General features: G+C 37.5%; 1 protein-coding gene across 1 annotated transcript in view; it reads left to right on the top strand.

Annotated features, from left to right (window-relative positions):
• LOC107731544 (atrial natriuretic peptide receptor 1-like) overlaps nucleotides 1-20,561 on the top strand; it is a 97,645-nt gene that overhangs the window by 47,125 nt on the left and 29,959 nt on the right. The window contains exon 5 of the mRNA XM_016542660.1: nucleotides 4,343-4,478. Within this exon, the coding sequence (XP_016398146.1) occupies nucleotides 4,343-4,478 (136 nt within the window). The remainder of the gene's footprint in view (nucleotides 1-4,342; nucleotides 4,479-20,561) is intronic.

Here is a 20,561-nt window from a genome sequence, read left to right as displayed (position 1 = left end):
TAGGGCTCGAGTGGAAACCTCCACCGCGTCCCGGGCCCTCGAGGTTGGACGATTGGTTTCTGGGGGTGGCTCGCGCTGGTTCTCAGCGCCCCGTCTCAGTGCCTTTCTTCCCGGAGGTGCATGAGGAGCTCACCAGGTCATGAACGGCACTTTTTACTGCCGGAAACCGATCTGCTGGTTCCTCCTCCCTCACCACCCTCGACGGTAGTGCAGCTAAGGGGTATACAAGGGTCCCCCCGGTGGAGCGGTCAGTTGCGATGCAATTGTGTCCAAATACCGCTTCCACCTGGCAGGGAAAACCGTGTCTCCCTTCCCGGGCTTGTAAGTACTAGTCCTGCCTCTGCCCTGCACGCTATGGTGTTGCTTCAGGTCCATCAGGCTAAAGCACTGAAGTACCTGCACGAGGGTGGTCATGACCTGGCGGTTCTGAAAGAGCTACCGACGGCAACTGATCTCGCGCTTCGAGCAATGAAGGTCACTGCGCGTTCGCTGGGTCATGTGATGTCCACGCTCATGGTCCAGGAATGCCATCTCTGGCTGTGTCTGGCCGGCATGAGGGATGCCGAGAAGATCAGGTTTTTAAATGCCCCCGTGTCCCAGACCACCCTTTTCGGCGACACGGTCGAGAGCTTTGCCCAGCAGTTCTCTGCTGCACAAAAGCAGAGGCCATAAAACACATCCTGCCCTGGCGGACAGCTGCTGCCTCCCCCCGACCGCCGGCCGCAGCGCCTCAGTTGCTTGTCGCCAAGGGCGATCCACTGCGTCCACCCCCGCACTACAGCAGCAGCCTTCAGCTAAGCAGCGCCGTGGAGCCGGTCGTAGGCAGGCTGCCCAGCCTGTCCAGGCCCCCGTCAAACCTGGCGGCAAGCGGAAAGTTAAGAGGCCCTGAGACAGGCAACCCAGAGATGGAGGAAGCAGCTCTTTAAGAGATAGTGATCGCACCACTCCCTCCCTCGGAGGAGAGCCGGGTGGAGAATCTTTTGTTTAGTTTTCCTTCTGTTCCGAAATTCTCGACAAAAGAGCAGTTTCCTCTATCTCTGGGTCCCATGAGGGCACGGAAAGTAGTGCAGAACCATACCACTCTCATCCTCTATCGCCAACGGGCAGCAGTGGGTGGTTCGAGAGTGCAATCAGACCTCCTTGTGCACCCTCTGCCCAACCGTGGAACCAGTTAAATGATGCACTGCACACTCAGACCCTGCTTCAGGCCTCCACTGAACCCCCCGAGCTGGGTCCCTGTGTTCCACCTCACTGCCCCACTGCGGGGATGTCTGTGGTTCCGCTGGTCCCACTTGCACGTTCTCTGAGAGCCTGGTTAGCGCTCCCTTACCTGTCTCACTGGCTCCTTCAGACCATAAGACTCGGCTATATGTTTCAGTTCACCCAGCGTCCTCCCAAGTTCAGGGGCATCCAGTTAACATCAATGATGTCTGGCAATGCTCATGTCTTGCGTGCAGAGATCGCAGTCGTACTGGCGAAGGACGCGATAGAGCCGGCCCCTCCAGCCAATATGAAGGCAGGGTTTTACAGCCTCTACTTCATAGTACCCACGAAAGGCAGTGGGTTACGGCCAATTTTGGACCTACAAGTTTTGAACCAAGCCCTTCTGAAGCTACTGTTCAAAATGTTGACACAGAAATGCATTTTCGAATGCATCCGTGCCCGATATTGGTTTGCAGCGACCGACCTGAAGGACACGTATATTCATATCTCGATTCTCCCTCAACACAGGCCGTTCCTGCGCTTTGCATTGAGGAACGAGAATATCAGTACAAGGTCCTGCCCTTCGGTCTGTACCTGTCTCCCCATGTCTTCACGAAAGTCATTGAGTCGGCCCATGTTCCCATGAGAGAACGGCGTTCAGCATTCGCATTCTCAACTATTTTGATGACTGGCTCATACTGGCACAGTCACGGGATCAGTTGTGCGAACACAGGTATCTGGTGCACAACCACCTCAGCCAGTTAGATCTTCGGGTCAACTGGGAAAAGAGCAAACTCTCCCCTGTGCAGAGGATCTCTTTTCTCGGTATGGAGCTAGATTCGGTCGAACAGAAAGCATGCCTCACAGAGGAATGTGCTTAGTCAGTGTTGAACTGCTTGAATTCGTTCAAAGACAGGACAGCGGTCCCACTGAAGCTGTTTCAGAGGTTCCTGGGGCATATGGCAGCTGCAGTGGCAGTCACACCGCTGGGGCTGCTTCATGTGAGACCGTTTCAGCACTTGCTCCAAGGCTGAATGGGCATGGCAACGTGGCATTCACCGGGTGCAAATCACACCGGCCTCCCACCATACTTTCAGCCCGTAGTCAGACCCTGCGTTCCTTAGAGCAGGAGTGCCACTAGAGCATGTATACAGGCATACTGTGGTACACACGGATGCCTCTGCCACCGGCTGGGGGACCACATTCAATGGGCAGGCAGTGTCAGGTGTTTAGATGGGCCCCCAAATGCATTGGCACATCAACTGCCTCGAGTTGCTAGCAGTACGTCTTGCTTTGGGCCGCCTGAAAGGGCAGTTACGTGCGGCAATATGTACGGCAAGCACATATTGGTCCATATGGACAACACTGTGACCGTTGCGTACATCAACCGGCAAGGTGGTGAGCGGTCTTCTCAGAGTTATGGGAAGTTCGTGCACATGTTTTTGATATGTAACAGAGGTTGGGCTCACAGGGATGCAGGGTTTGAATCTAGTATTGTGTCATTTACCAGTACTAAAAACATAGCTGTACCAAAAATATTATGTGGTATAAAGCCATAATTTTGCAAATTTCAGCACCTGATGGCAATGTGACATACCATAGACTTCTGTTGTTTTTTATGTTCAGCTATAAATAAACTAACACTAACAGAAAACTTCCTGCATTTTTACAATTGTTAAAAAACAATTAGTTTTTATACAGAGGACATCCCCAAAGGAGTTTTTGGAAGGTTTTGTCACATTTAGCTCACTTCTGAGTACAAATTAATCTCTAACATATGGTTAAGTTGGTACACACACACGCATGTTGGGTTTCTATGTTTTATAGGGACATTCCATAGACGTAAGAATTTTTATACTATATAAGCTGTATTTTCTATCTCATTACCCTAAACCTACCCACCACACAAAATTTTCTGCATTTTTAGAATTTAAAAAAACTTAATCTAGTATGATTTATAAGCAGTTTTCCTTATGGGGAACAAAAAATTTCCCCACAAGGTCAAAATTTAAGTATATTAATATACTTGTGGAGACATTTGGTCCCCATAACATAGGGAATACCAGGACTACACACACACACACCTATACAGTCCCAAAATCAAGCTCCTGTTTCTCAGTAAATGATGGATCAGTCAACCCTAGATTGGCTTTATCACGTCTGTTTCACACTGCCTATGTTAGCGCTGCTTGTTAATTTCTTTGCCTATATGAACAGGTTACAGCAATCACACAGAGATCATGAGCCGTGCAATACTGCATAGCAGACGTACATAAGACATGCTGAGCTTAACAAAAAACATGCTGAAATACATATTTAGATATTTGCAATATGTGACCCTGGACCACAAAACCAGTCTTAATTGTCAATTTTTCAAAATTGAGATTTATACATCATCTGAAAGCTGAATAAATAAGCTTTCCGTTGGTACTATCATTTTGACCCATACAAAGTATTTTTGGCTATTGCTACAAATATACCCCAGCAACTTAAGGCTGGTTTTGTGATCCAGGGTCACATATATATTTTTTATGAACTAATAGAATTATGGAATGAATTCACTCGTTGTGACAAAGAGACATCTTTCAGGCTTCATGCAAGTTAAACACACAGTGACAAGGACAAAAATAATGTTTTATTTAATAAATATGACTGAATTCAGATGTATATTAACTGTATATTCTGCACTTTAGGGTGTGGGTTCAGTTCTGAGAATTAGTGGTGCTCCTCCTCATGTAAATAACAAGTTTGAAATAGTTCTTAGTGACTAACTCCTTATCACCATTTTAGAATGTATTTCCATTATCAAACAAATACTCCATGTGTTTAAATAAACACATGGAGCAGGAGAAGCAGGATGCATTTCAACATATTTAGGAGGAATTTGTGATATTAAACAGTGAAGCAGAGGTGAGTCGAGCCACAGGAGAATGACGGACAGCATTAGGAATGCTGCCATTTTTCTTAGCACACAGTCTTGTGTGGGTCATCGAATTACAGTCTTGCGATGCTGTCAACTTTTCTATCACTATGATCTCTAGAGAGCTTGTAATCTAATAAAAGTAATCAAATTTAATCAAACCCCAGTTATTTAGAGATTTAATGCTAGTATGTAATTTGTGCACTTCCTCTCTTCCAGATGAATCTGATTTCTGGCTCATTCCACGATGGAGTCATGCTGTATTCTCATGCCCTAAATGAGACTCTGGATCGGTCAGGTGTGAGGCCCCCAGGGGACGTTATCAATAAGAGGATGTGGAATCGCACATACCATGGTCAGTTCTGCTTAAAGTCACATGTAGTCAGTCTCACATAGCCAGATTTTATGCCAAATGACAAAAAGGTCTGGGATACACTGCAGCTTATTCTGAGCGGGAAGAGACCATTTTGACCAATGTGTAACGTCACCAACCACTTTTTCAATTTCATTCACATTCTCCAAGCACTTTATGTTTTGCTTGGCTTTGCTTTTTTGTTTCACTTTTTATTTTGTTTGTTGTTTGTTTGTTTTTTGCTGTTTTGCGTTTATTTTATTTTTATTTTTTTTATTTTGTTTTCCTTTTTTTTGTATTTTTGTTTTTCTTATTTTTTTGTTTTTTGCTTTGCTGTAGAGGTGGGAGAAAAAATTGATTCTCCGATGCATCGCGATTCTCTCTTCAGTGATTCTGAATCGATTCTAAACATTTCAGAATCAGTTCTGAGCTTGTTTTTTTCCCGAATATGACACATGTGTGAAACTCACGTACTGACAGACTTTCAAGTGCGCTTTGTGTTTGTTGTCCTGAAGCTCACGGCTCGGGTTAATTGCACTAGCATCTCTGAATACTTTTATGATACGAAATTGATAACACAGTCAGTTATGTTTACAGAACAGGACAAAACATCTGATATGTCGAAATAGATCTGTGCATTAGTGTGAATGCAGCCTCTTGAAGCTGCCTCTGTCTATGATCTCATCAGTAATATTCAAACAGCAATAATGCTGAGGAAAAAAGAAAAACCCATAACTATGATTGTCTGTAAACATTCGGATACTTAAAGCACTCTCAGATACTGAAAGTACTTTTTGTTTATCACTTGTAATTGTCTTTTTCCCCTTTTATTACTTTATATTTGCTTGTATGTTTTGAAGCTATGTTTAGTTGCTTAAATTCTTAACAATTGTTTTGATTTATTATTAATTTGTAATTATTTTAAAAATTAGGGTGCAACGCATCGTGATGCATCGTGATATCGAATTGAATCGAATCATTGACATGATAATCGTAATTGAATTGAATTGTGAAACCAGTGCAGATTCACGCCCATACTTTGCTGTGCTTTGATCTGCCTTTTTATTTAGATTTTTACTTTTGTTTTGTTTCGCTTTGTTTGTTTTTTGCTTTTATTTGATTTTTGTTTTATTTAATATCTAGTTTATTATCTAGTTATATCTAGTTAAGTGTCTGTTAACAAGTGTCTTTCAAAGGTTTAATGCCACTAACCTGGCCATTAACTTTGGGGGTATTTACAATTTTTTTTTACTGATTAGAGAGCTAAAACGTGTATAAACACATGCAAAAACTTTCCTTCTCTAAAATGGAATTATGTTCTCATGCAAATGTTTGTTAAGTGGAGAGAGTGTTCAACAGAAAATTACATTGCCTGGTATTACATTAGCATTTGCATTTAGCACCGGAAGAGTAGATCTAATTTATATCCGTTTTGAGGAGACACGTTTAGGTGGAATTGTAAATGCAATGTGCATAACGAATCTGCAATCCCATCAATCTAAAAGCATGAAGTAACTAATCCAGTGATTATTTAATCCTCCAATTAAATAAGATTTATTTACTCCTCAAAAGTGCTCATTTTATCCACCCAGTACCTTGTAAACACAACTTTTTTCCAGGTGGACTAATAAAAAAAAGTGTGTATCCGGTGTACTCTTACACCTGTAATTTGTGTTATGTCAACCAATCAGATTAGAGCTTGCCACATTGAGTCCTTTCTAGTTCTTTGAGCAGTATGAATCAGACAGTCAGTGAATGGACTGCGGGCGGCCTACAGGCGTAATGCCTTCATGCGGCTTAACCTAGAAGTCACCTAGACAGCTTGTCCACATTCACTCGTTCGTGTAAAGCACAATTCTCTTTCATCTTAGTTGTGATTTGTAATAATACAGCTAGTGTGTATCATTCTGCTGTTAGACTGCAGGTGTAACAGCCCACGATTCACAGTACAAACTGCTGAATGGAAACTCCATTACTCATGTTTCAATGAGGCATTCTACAGAATAGATCAGCACAAGTATCTGAGCATGTTGTGTTTGGACATTTAATTTGAATGCTACTCAGCTGAGCTGCTCATTAAATGTCTTACGAATGCTTGTCACTTGAGTCGATACTCAGTGAGGCCACTTTGATCAACATGAAGATTATTAGCTCCTCCGATTGAGCCGCCTGGAGACGTTCTGCTTCTCCAGGTGTCTTTAGATCGCAGATGTCTCATTCAGCTCCAAAATTAGATTTTTGGCGAAGAGTGAGTTTGTTTAAAAAAAGCAAACAGGACGCTAATGGGGAAAAAGAAATGTCTGTCGTTTCTCCAGTTAATGCCTGTGACTTTTACTGTCTTCCCTCTCTTTCTCTCTTTTGTCTGCCTGAGCTCATTAATAAGCTGTGTTTAGTTTGCTCTGCAGCTTGTGTTCAATATCCCCTTAAGGGTCCAACCAGCACCAGTCAAAGTACAGCTCACACTGCCAATTGGCAATCTTACCCGTCTTTACAACAAGGTCCTACACTCTCAATCAAGTCACACTCAAATCACAGAGCCGTACGTCTCAATGACTAGAGGAAGGCATTTAGAAAGGAAATAGGCTTTAGAGGTAAACTGTGGCTCAGTTTAGACCCTTATAGTCGGTTTTGTGAGTTTTATGGGTTTAGATCTTATATAACTTGTTAGCTTGCACAACACGTTCTTTTGCGTGTGTGTGATAACGGGATGATACATAACAAATCAATCCTGAGCCCACACATACACAAGAACCACAGTGTGTTTGTGTGCAGCATGTGGTTGATGTGTCAATGTATGTTCGTGTTTGTATCTGTATGTGTTTGTTTCACATAAGCATGTTGAAATAGAAAACAAAATTCTAAATGAACAAATGAAAGAAAGGAAAATAAAGAACAAATAAACAAATAAAAAGAAAGAACAAACTTGGAGTTCTTCAACTCAATCGTCCATGCCAATGTCTGGCAGAGTTCAGCTCCACATCTGAAGATGGTCAAATCAAGGTCTTCAGGATCATTAGAAAATTACAGGCAGGTGTGTTGGATTAGAGTCGGAACTAGATTCTGCAGGACAGCCGCTCTCCAGGACTTGAGCTGAATAGCTCTGTTATAAACAAACAGACAAACAAAAGAAGGAAAGAGCTAATGAATATACAAAGAAAAAAAAACTGATGAGGTTTAGAAAACTTTTATTTAAAGCACTAACAATTACATTAATCAATAATTTAAATGCTTGACAAGGCAAAATAAAACTCTCTGCGTTGAGTATCTACAGCATTCACGTTATTGAAGCTGCCCCTGCCAGTTCAGTTTCACTGGGATGACCTGTGTTGTAGTGAAAGCTTCAACCATGCTTGGGGCTCCTGTCCACAAAATATCTAATCTTGACTAGATCTTGACTTGATTCAAGAACAACATGTTCCACCAACAACCAGAATGTTTTTTTTCCAAACCAAAATTGAGGTCTAGATAAACAAATGTTAGAAAGAACAAACAAATGAAAGGAAAATAGGAACGAGTACAAAACTAAACAAAAGAAAGAATGAACATATAAACAAAAATGAGAAAAAAAAGCAATCAACTTATTGGTAAATAAGAACTTATGCAAAAGCAAACAAAAGAGAGAACTGACATATGAACTATTATTAGAAAGAACAAACAAATGAAAGGAAAATAAAAAACTAGTGTAATAACAAACAAAAGAATGAACAAAGATTAGAAAGAACAAACAAATGAAAGGAAAATAAGAACTAATGCAAAAACAAACAAAAGAACGAACAAAAGTATAAATATCAGAAAGAGCAAACAAATGAAAGGAAAATAAGAACTAATGAAAAAACAAACAAAAGAATTAACAAACATTAGAAAGAGTAAACAAATGAAAGGAAAATAAGAACTAATGCAAAAACAAACAAAAGTATAAATATCAGAAAGAGCAAACAAATGAAAGGAAAATAAGAACTAATTCAAAAACAAACAAAAGAACAAACAAAAGTATAAATATCAGAAAGGGCGAACAAATGAAAGGAAAATAAGAACTAATGCAAAAACAAACAAAAGAACGAACAAATGTATAAATATCAGAAAGAGCAAAGAAACAACATAAATATTTATAAAAAAATCATGGAAGGAAAATAAGTAGTGCCCAAATAAATTTAAAAATAAACAAAAAAGAAAGAACTAAGAAAACAAACAAAAGATATAACTAAAAATACCTGAAAGAAACAAATGAACAAAAGATATTTGTACTGATAGCGCTGTACCAGTCATGAGCTATAAACACATGGTGATTCTTATTCTTGTGTTTCAGTTTTTTCCATTAAAACAGCCATTACAACAACACATAGTCCTTGCAAAAGACTGAACCTGTGGATGTAATGACTATATTCGCTCTCTCAACGAAAAACAGTGAGCTCCTCTGCTGCTGTGAGAAGCATTATTGCATATGCAACCACTGATATGCGATTGAGGGAAATCCAGAAGTTCACAGCAAAATAACCTCATACTGCTGTAATACCAGAATTGTTTGTGACTGGATGATCCTCCAACTGCTGTTTGTTTGGACTCAATATGTCCCCAGTTTAAATGCAAATGCCGTCAAGCTCTTCAAATTGCCTGTTCTTCCTATTCCCCTGTTCCAACACTCCTGATGCCCCTCACATTTCTACATCATCTCCTTCTCCACCCTTCCATTTATCCACCTGAAATCCCCATTATCTTCTCTCTCTCATTGTCTCTCTCTCCCTCCAATGACCCATATGCATAAATCCAATCTCACAATATTTACCACAGACAAATTCAATCTCCTCACTACATATCCATTCATGGAGCACAGCAACACGCAACAGATAAAAATAACTCCTTCAAGGCACAGCTAAGCACAAGATTAGTATTTATAGTGGAACTCTGGAAAGAACTTTGTGAAACTTCTTGGATGTGGAAATTAATTTTGTGGATCAAATTTTAAAGAAAGGTCCTCACTGCCACAGATGTTGTAGGCATATCTAGGAATCAGAATATCAGTGGTTTGGGTTACTGTAGGCCATAAGATATCAAGCAGAACTCCCTAGCAACCACCCAGGTCCGTGCATATTTGTTTCCTTTCATTTTTCATTTTTAATTTTTTTAACCACGATGAAAGGCTATGTTGAAAACCAAAATTGAAATTAGAACTGTACACACAAAATGCTGCCTGAAAAAGTAAAATATTGACTTGTTTTCAGATTTTTGTTTATGACTTTTATGTTATTTCTCCTACTTCTCCAGATACAGGCAGGCCTGGTTCCAGAATCAAATTAATGTACATCTATTATGACACATTTTTGCCCTGTCCATTGTTATGGTTATCACTATCATTGCAATGATAGTGAGATCCGCATATAAATGCCGCATTAAATATGCGGATGTCACTCCCGAATCGCTTGGCCATTGCGTTCAAAAAATCAACAGAAAATGTCAGTGATTGGCTTCATTGATCAATGCTACAAAAACAAACAATGCTAGAAAGATTATGAAAATATCGAAGCCAAAGCTTTTCATAAAGCAATAGGTTACCGGTAGCAACGTAAGTAGCAAGAGAGGGTGCTTATAGCGTCTGTATAGAGATGGTAAAAAAGCTATAAATGTACTTTAGCATTTATATACATTAAAAAACAAGCTTTATGTAATTTTTACGGTTTTTAATGAAATATAAATTTTTAATAATGAAAATTATTTGTCTCTGCTTATTCTATTCATCAGTGTCTGAACCATTAAAGAAGAAACCACATTTTCTGTATCTCATTTCTGGGTTAAAAAATTTTTTTTTAAATGAATGGAGGCAAATGTACACGGACCCACCCAGCAATCACCCATATCTCACAAACATCATAGGGGAGTTGCATGGTTAAAGACTACTCACATTTTCTTCAGAAAATGTAAAAATCTAGTTCATAGAGTAGTTACAGTGAGCATTTTGTCCATGCTTTTCTAAAAAAAAAAAGCACTTACAGCACCTTTAATTATCATCAAAGCACAATAAGTTTGAAGTATCACCCATAGGCGAACACTGTAATTTTTACAAACATAAATGAAAAGGGCATCAGAGTATGCTGGCAGTAACAAGTTGGCAACATTTTGCGATAGTTTAAATGTAAGATTGAGTCCATAAAATGTGAAAAAATTATAAAGAGTATACATAGAGCTATAAAGAGTTCATACAGTGTACTTTTTTTAGAACTGTCAGTGTTAAATTCTTAATTTAAATGGCTAGTTCACTTGAAAATGTCAGTTCTGTCATCATTTACTCACACGCATGTCATGTCAAACCCAAGACTTTGGTAACAAAAAACAAATGAAGATATTTCCTCTCTGGTTGTAACGGATCACACATGCACATTTGCACTCCCACAATTGCCATATTTGATGAGCTCTATGAATGCATGTGTGTTTATATGTGAATAAATGCTGTTCATCATATAAAACATTCATATCTTTTCACAAGACTTGGATTAACCCGCTCAATTTGTATGGATTACTTTTACAGTGCCTTTTTGCCCTTTTTTGATCTTTTGCATTTTGGTACCTGCACTTTTAATGATCTTTGATAAAGCTGTTAAGAATTCATGCATTTCCTAAATGCGTTTTACTTTCATCACCCACTCGCTCTTATCCAATCAATGGTGTCTTCTTTTCTGCGTTTCCATGTTTTTGTCCATCATCTGAGGTGAATTAATAGCAGTGTGTATGGGCAGGGCAGAGTATCTGTCCATAAAAACAAACAAGGTCATCTGGTTTTTTTTTGTCCTGTAACATCTGCGTCCTCCTCTCAAAGGTTGTCATCTGCAGACCCATCTCCTCTACCCATCCTGCCCTGATCTGCCTGTTTTTCTTCCCTCTCCATTTCCTCCCCCTCTCGTTTCGCGCTTTCCTCTCACACTGCTTTCCTTGACCTCTGTCTCCTACTTCCTCTGCCACAGACCTGTCAACCTCCTCTGCCAATTTTAGGTTCATGCTCCATGTTTCGTCATTTGATCCATGTTTTATCATTTTCTCCTGCTTCCAGTTTGGTTCCTTATGTTTCATGCACATGGATATCTCACTCTCTCAGTGTGTCTCTTGATTGTCTTTTTGGTATCCATGCAACATTGGTTTTGCGCTCCACATGACTAGCAGAAATCTTTGAGTTTAGGGGCTGGGGTCTATGGTGTCAATTCAATGCCACATATATTTGCAAAAGAAAATAAAGTTTTGCCAAAGAAAATGAAAGTATTGAGCAAAAAATCTGCTTTTGCTAACAAACATAGAAAGAATTTCTAAAGGAAATTAAAGTATTGCGGGAAATAAATTGAGTTTTGCAAACAAAAATAAAGAATTATGTACAACAGGCCTGGCATTTCCAGGACTGTTGTTCATGCCCCAGTCCCTTGACTCCACCCCCATGTCAAAACAATGCCATGGAAATTTGACATGTCAAAGAAATGTCAAGTGCAAAGGGGAAAAAAAAAAAAAAACGGTATCGCGAGCTCACACTTGACTGAAACTCAAAATAAAAGGAGTGTTGCAAATAAATTTGTAGTTATGGTCATGGAAAATATGTGTTGCAAAATAATTGCCTTTGCTCTGTTTTATTTATATTTTAAGATTCTTTATTTTTGTTTACAAAACTTATTTTTTTCTCTTAATACTTCTTTTTCTTTTGCAATTATTTTTGTTTGCAAAACTTGTTTTTTTCTCGCGATACTTTATTTCCCTTTTGCAATTCTTTATTTTTGTTTGCAAGAAGCACATTTATTTTTTTCTCCAATTTAATTTTCTTTTGTAATACTTCAATTCTTTTGCAAATATATGTGGCATTGAATTAACTCCATAGGGGTCGGGCATAGACTCTAAATCAAAATGAATTTAAAAGACACTTTTATCTGTTTCCACACTGAAAACAAAAAATAAATAATATAAAATAATATAATATAAAATAAAATAAAAAAATATATAAATTCCAGTCTTGAAATCCCGTTGAGCGACTAGTACCTAGCAATTTTGACTTTTTCTTTCTTTCTTTTTTTTTCACATCAAAACAAAATCTACTTTTTTTCCGCTGTGTTACTGGTTTCACTGTGAGCGGAGCTATGCAGAGTGAACGAAAACCAAGTTGTACTTGCTTTGTACTGTAGCTGTAAAATGCTATACGTAAAGTCAAAGAACAAGATTTACTGCTTGTACAAACACCATTGCTAACACTTTAACTTATTTGCTGTTTAATAAATTATTACATGCCCCAAAAATATCAACACACATACATTTGAGACCATTTTTTAAAATAATTGTTTTATAATTACACATTCAGTAAATCACAGAGTCTAAACCACATAGTCAAATGAAACATTACAGTATAGATTTATGATGTGTATGTTTATTCCAGGATCATGCAACTTTACAGAGTGTCAAAGGGCTGCTCTGATATGAGCATATCCACAATCCACCCTCAATAGCTTACTGAGAAGGCTTCAAGAAAGTAAAATTCAAGAAAGTCAAAGCATATGTACTTCATTAGAGTAGTGAAATTTGTGGTCCTGAAGCCATGTAGCAATTTTGGAAAGATTTTTCAAAATTCACCACAAAACAACATATGCATAAAAATCATGATTTTTATGACCAGTCGCTCTAAAACCTCATTCACATTCCCACAGGCTTTTCTTACACTTCTGTAGACTTAAACATATTTTTTAAAGTCTTTTATGCTCAGCAAGGATGCATGTATGTGACACACAGTAAAACAGCAATACTGTGAAATTATTTTCATTAAAGGGGTCATATGATGCTGCTAAAAAGAACATTATTTTGTGTATTTGGTGTAATTAAATGTGTTTATGCGGTTTAAGGTTCAAAAAACACATTATTTTCCACATACTGTACATTATTGTTTCTCCTCTATGCCACAGCGAGAATAAAAGTTAGCCTTCTTTCTTTGCTTGAACATTTGGGCGGCGTTATGCAAATTTTCCCAGATCGTGACGTAGGTATGTGGGGGCGTGTTAGAACGAGCCGTTTTAGGTAGGCGTGGCTGACTCTTAACTTTTATAAAGAATATCTCTTTGGATTTGAGACTTTAGTCTTTGCAACTTTACAGATCTTCTTTATGCAGCAAGAGCTTGTAACACTCCAAAGAGAAAGGAAAAATTGAAATCATATGACCCCTTTAAACAAATGCATTAATAATTTTGAAATAATTGTTTCTATTTGATATATTAAAATGTATTTTATTCCTGTGATGGTAAAGCTGAATTTTCAGCATCATTACTCTAGTCTTCAGTGTCACATGATCCTTCAGAAATCATTCTAATATGCTGATTCGCTGCTCAAGAGACATTTCTTATCAATGTTGAAAACAGTTGTGCTACTTCATATTTTTGTGGAAACCATGATACATTTTTCAGGATACTTTGAGTAGAAAGTTCAAAAGAACAGCATTTATTTGATATAGAAATTTTTGCAAAATATACATTGGGTATAGAATCACTCCCCACACAGTTTTTGTTTTATCTGTACTTATTCAGTGCAACTTATAACATCCAAGTGAAAGATATAACAACAACATGTTAGAAAAATAAATAAATAAATAAAAAAACAGAATCACTGAGTTGGAAAAAGGATCACCCCCCTCCTAAAAATGACTGATAAACTCAATCAGTGTCACGGTTCTGTTTAGTTAGTTTCATCATCATGGACTATTAGTTTTGTTTTCATGGACTTGTCATTGGTTTTCTTCAGTCACATGTCTTCCTTTGATCAGTTTTCCCGCCACTCTTTAGTTGTCATGGTAATTCATTTAATCTACTCGGGTGTTCATCGTTATTGCCCTTATTTGTCTTGCATTTAAGTTTCTGCTGTTTGACCTTTCATTTGTTCTGGTATTGTCTGTGTTTTACACAGCTGTCTCGCAGTTGGGCTATCTGTGGATTTATTTAATAAACCTTGTGTTATTTTAATCATCATCTTCATCCTTTGGACTAATCGTGACAATCAGGTGTAGCTAATCACCTTCTCAACGGCACACAAAGCCATTTGATCAGCTGTGGTCATTTTGATGAGCTCAGCATGAAAAGAGCTTTCCTGGAGCATTTCAGTCCTTGGTAGTGCAGCTGAAGCAAACAATCAACTATGGGTGGCAAGGCACTGTCAAAAGATCTCCGGGATAAAGTTGTGGACAGGCACAAGTCAGGAGATGGATACAAAAAAATGTTTTAAAGGCTTTATCAATGCCTAGAAGCACAGTGAAGTCTATTATTAAGAAGTGGAAGCTATTTGATACAACACAGACCCTCCCTCACAGAGCCAGGAGGAAACTGATCAGAGAGGCAACCAAGAGGCCGACAGCAACTCTGAAGCAGTTGCAGGAATTTATGACAACGAGTGGTCATTGTGTGCATGTGACATCAATATCACAAATTCTCCACTAATGTGGCTTGTATGGAAGGGTTACAAGAAAAAAGCCGCTCCTCAAGAAAGGCCACATGCAGTCACGACTGAGCTTTGCCAAAACGCACCTTGAAGATTCTGAGGCAGATGAGACTAAAATTGAATTATTTGGCCTCAACACCAAACGATGACTGGTGGAAATCCAATACAGCTCACCATCCAAATAACAGCATTCCTACAGTAAAGCATGGAGGTGGTAATATCCTGTTATGTGTTTCTCTGCATTAGACTTAAACCCCACTGAAAATCTGTGGCATGACTTGAAGACTGCAGTCCACAAACGCTCACCATCAAATTGAACTGAACTTGAGCAGCTCTGCAAAAAAGAGCGGGCAAATATTGCAAAGTCTAGATGTGGAAAGTTAGCAGAGACATATCTCAACAGAATAAAGGCAGTAATTAAAGCAAAAGATGGTTCAACAAAATACTGACACAAGGGGGTGATCCTTTTTCCAACTCGGTGATTCTGGGGGGTTTTTTTCCTGACATGTTGGCGTTATATATTTCACTTGGATGTTATAAGTTGCACTGAGTAAGTAAAGCTGGATAAAACAAAAACTGTCTTCATTTCAGGCTGCAAAGCAATTATTTTAAAGGGGGGTGATTCTTTTCTATACTCACTGTAAATATCTCTACAGTCACCTTTGATCAACTAAATGCATCGAGTAAAAGTATTAATTATTTTTTTTTTTAAATCATACTAACCGCAAACTTTTAACTGATAGTGTATGTAAACGCAGAAGGATAAAAAACCAAGAGAGTCTTGTGCTTATGTTAAATGTTGAGCTTATGATCACTGACTTCTCTGTGCTTCAATGATTCACATTTGTAATTCATTAAGACAAAAATGTACATTTATACTCCTGTTTCACTGTGGTTTTGTGGTTAATGATCTTGGCTTTAAGGCTGTTGGTTCAAACCCCAGGAGGGCTTACACATTAACGAGGCACTTAACCCCAGGTGACTCCAGGGAGATGGACCGTGTAGTAAAAATATACTGTTGCTTGGAGAAGACAGCATCTACTAAATGCATAATATTAATAATTCTGTCTTCATTTGTTGATGTTTAACCGACATGAACACCCAGTCCGATGCCCCATGTTTATTGTCAGTGGCATCTCGATTTCCTTGAGCTCGCACTGTTATTTTACGCTATAGTTAATAGGCAGCAGTGCAGAGCTTTTAATAAATGCATCAGTGCACAGCACACTTATCTAATAGAGGCGTTAATGGCTGTGCGACCGATTTCCCATAAGTAGGAATGAAACCACTGAAGAGGCATTCACTTCCATTACTTTAAGTGCTTTCCACCTCATTCTCTCGCTGTCCCCCCTGACCTTACATTATTACCCAAGAGATCCAGGTTGTAAATCCGCCGTGCTACTTGTGACCTGAGCTCAGAGTCAGAGGGCAGGAGGTCACTGATGAGATTCTTTTGAGGATCTGTGGCCCTCAGATCAGCATCCTTTTCCATGCAAGAAGACGTGGACTAAATCCTCTCAAAGGTGGAGTGGTGGAGGAGACACTCCAGCAGAGAGTGGCTGAGAGATGATGGAACTGAGATTCAACAGGAAACACTGAACACAGAGAAAGCTGAGATACTGCTGACATTTTAGAGTCCACTGTAGGGTTCTTCACATAAATTCAAGGACCCCTTAAACAGCTTTCAAGTGTTTGTGTTTTTAATTGATTTTTTTGAAGATCTTAAGAAAAGATTAAGATGTTCAATATTGACCAAACTTTTTTTCCAGCAATATATATATATATATTTTTTTTGTACAGGATTGGAAGAATGTTTCAAATGCTACTGCCTATATAAGCAGCTACTCTCCTAATCTATATATACACACACACAAATCAAAGTTAAATTAATATTTAATACTAACGTATGAAATTATATGTAAAATATAGCCAATATTACTTTTGTCCATCATCTTGATTTCATTTTTTTTTCTCTGAGCTCAGTGTCCTCTGTAAATGTATACTGTTAAAAAATGGTCAGCATTAATACACTATTTTATTCAGCAAGAACACATTCATTTTATGAAACATGACAGTAAATGTATTTATAATGTTTAAAATATTTCTATTTCAAATAAATGTTGTTCTTTTGAACTTTCAATTCATCAAAGAGTCCTGAAAAGTATGTATCACGGTCTCTATACAAATGTTAAGCAGCGCAACTTTATCATTGATAATAATCAGAAATGTTTCTTGAGCAGCAAATCAGCATATTATACTGATTTCTGAAGGATCATGTGACGCTGAAGACTGGAGTAATGATGCTGAAAATTCAGCTTTGCATCACAGGAATAAATTACATTTTAAAACATATTCAAATAGAAATCAAATTATCTTTCACAATTTTCCTTTTCTCTGTATTTTTGATCAAATAAATACAGCCTTGGTGAGCATAAAATACTTTTTTTATTGTTATTATTTACAATGTGTTATTAATTAAATATAATTAAATGAAACATGTTTAACATAATGATTCATTTTCAGTAAATAAATACATTTATTTATTTATTTATTTATTAATACAAAATTTTATATGATATTCCAGATCATAATTTAATAATTTACATTGGCTTTGGTGCTGTCTTTTATTCAAATCAACGCCGATTTATAATAGCACTTATGTTTTTCTCACAATATATATGAACGTTTACAGAGGTCTTTATATATTAGGAAAGGTTCCCTCATAAGGAAAACAATACTGAAACATAATGTTGCTGCCTGCCGACAGTCTTGTCGTCTGGAGCTCGGCTATGATGACTTTAAATGTGGTCTAGGGAAGCAGATCAGTAGTTTTGGAGCAGAGCTTTAGTGTCATGTGTAAACTGATTAACAGTCATACTTTTGAAAATAGCTGGCCTGGATATATTGATGGTGTGCTAATCAAGACGTAATTGCAATGAGTCATAAAAGCTGGTTGATACGCATGCTCGTTGAAGCGTAACCGCTGTGATGTGGTAATATGATCTGAATATGTTTGTGTTACACTGAGAGCATCAGAGTGCTGGCACAGACTCTGATCCATATTCATATGCTAGTGTTTAGCTACACAGCACATTCAGCCTGGATCTTTATGTACAAAGCTCACTGTTTTACCCAGTGCAGTGCATTCTCTAGCATACTAAACCTTTCATTCTCTTTATTTCATGAATATTTTTCTTTTTAATAAGTTGCATTTTTCATTATATTAATGTGTGTTGTCCTTAATTGGACTAGAGAGGTGTCTGCACATAGGCACTAAATAGTTTGTATTGTATTGGCCAAAGTTATTGTTATTTGTTAAAAGTGATGAAAGAAGTTCCGAAGAGATAAATGAGCTATTTATGTTTCATAATGTACATTACAATCTACTGAAATGATTTGCAGTAAAACTCAAAAGTAAAGGCATTTAGTGTGATTTATTTATTTTTCTTGAACAGATTAAATAGCATTGATATGTAATATTGGCCACCATCACCATCAACTTGTTTTTAGACAAACCAATTTATTTTTTAAAAGTTTAAGCTTAAAATTAGAAAGAAAAAAAAACTCATTTAAATTGGTTTAAGAAAATGTTTGATTTAAACATATTTTCTCTTTGAATTAATTATATTTTTCCGAAAACAAAACAACGTAATTTAGTAATTGTATCTTGTTTTGACAATGTTTAGAATCTTTTTTTACTGGAAAACAAGACAGGAATTGAGTGCATATTGGTTTATCCATTTATTATTGAAAAAATACAAATTTAATTTGGACTGCAAAAGCAATTGCCAAATACATTTAAAATGCAATTTTGCTAATTTAATAGTGTGAATTAGTTTTTATTTTTATATTTCCTGTTTTTATTTTAATTTATGTTCAAGTTTTAGAATTTTTTTGTGTCATTTTTATTAGTTTATTTTTTTTATACGTCGATATAGCTTTTATTATTTTTTATTTTCAGTTTTTAGTTATTTTAGGACTTCAAGTTAAACTAAATGAAAACAAAATTTTTCCTTGGGAACAAGCTGAATTAATATATATATATATTCACCTGTGTCTAGTTAATTACCCTCGTTTGTCTTGTATTTAAGCCCCAGTCTGTTCAGTCTTTGTTTGTCCGGTCACAGTTATTCTACGTTGTATTTCCCATTGTCCTTCTGCCTTTTTTGATATGAAACTGAGAGTTTGGTTTGCACCAGCTGTCTCCTTCGCCTTCCTCCTCACACAACCGTGACAGTACTATAGTTTTGTTATAATTAATTGTTTACACCATAGTATCTAATCTAATTAGAATTGCCTCTAAAATAGGAATTTGAAAAAGTAAATGTTTGAGGCATTATGGTAATGCAATTATTTAAATTGTAATGAAATGAATGTCACAATGCGTAAATAAATAAATAATGTTGGGCCTAAAAATCTACTTCGTTTTCTTTATGCAATTTATGCAAACATGTTTTCCTGAAATCCTTTCATTTAGAATAGGTAAAAGCCCTCATTTTATATTATTTTGACTACTACAAATCTTACTGTGACAAGTATCTCATATACAGTAGTAGAAGCATTTCATGCTTTCTCAAAAGCACCATTGAGAATAGTTACACACGAAAAGGTCACCATCATTATTTATAATTCAATCTTTGAGTAGTAGAAGCCACTAAGCTCAGAGCCATTCTCTATAAAACAACTATTTTTGACTCCGCAAGGAGCGTTATTGACAGAGTATGTTCGCAAGCCGGCAAATGTTATCGACAGTGTGAGGAGCCGTCGTGCTGGGAAGTTCTTATAACAGGCAATCAAATCCACTTGATATTGACTGAGGACTCAAAATCATTTGCTTTTAAACAATTGAGATCCAAAATCTGTCTGTCTGCTCATTCTTACAGACTCTCTACCAACCGCCAACCATCAATTCTGACCTTGTCTGAGCTCTTGCTTTGTATTGGTTACCCGGTAAAGAGTCAATGTTTTTGTAAGTTGCTTTGGTTACAAAATAAGAAAAAAATATTGACTATAACTTTCTCACTGGTTTGAAGTTGATCCATCTGTGAAGACCTTCTCACATAATCCCTGTCAATGTTCCTCAGTGTCTTAAATGCAGGACACTATGATTTGGAAAATGCAGATGGAATTGCGGAACGTAATTTACTGTATAATGAGGAATTTAACGGAATGTGACAAAATTTGGATGAATAAATCAAAAGTAGGGTTGTACTGTGCATCAAATCGTGATATGGACTAGTGGATGTGAAAATTATCTTAACAAGCATTTCAACATTTCTTTTGAACACGGAAGCTCTAAGGCAGTGGTTCTCAACCTTTTTTTCCACCGGGCCGCACTATGGTCCAAGTGCAAGTCTCGCGGGCCGCACGCATATCATTTACATATTACGTCAGCAATACAAACCAACCTGATTTATAATATTATAGCCTAAATATTATGATATCTAATCGATTACATTCATTGAAATAAATAAATAATTCTACTCCCCATAAATAACACCCAATTGTGTGAACTTCGGCTCGAAAGGAGTAACAGCACAATCATAGGCGGAGTTTCACTTTTATGCGTGGGGGGGGGCACCCACTGGCAGACGAGCCACGAGCACTTTTTTTATATGTTCTACATTTCATGTATTTATGTAACACATATTC

Source organism: Sinocyclocheilus rhinocerous, unplaced genomic scaffold, assembly GCF_001515625.1.
Source record: "Sinocyclocheilus rhinocerous isolate Xijiao unplaced genomic scaffold, SAMN03320098_v1.1 scaffold429, whole genome shotgun sequence".
NCBI lineage: Eukaryota > Metazoa > Chordata > Actinopteri > Cypriniformes > Cyprinidae > Sinocyclocheilus > Sinocyclocheilus rhinocerous.
Note: the sequence above shows the minus strand (reverse complement) of the source record. Positions and strands in the feature narration are given on the sequence as shown.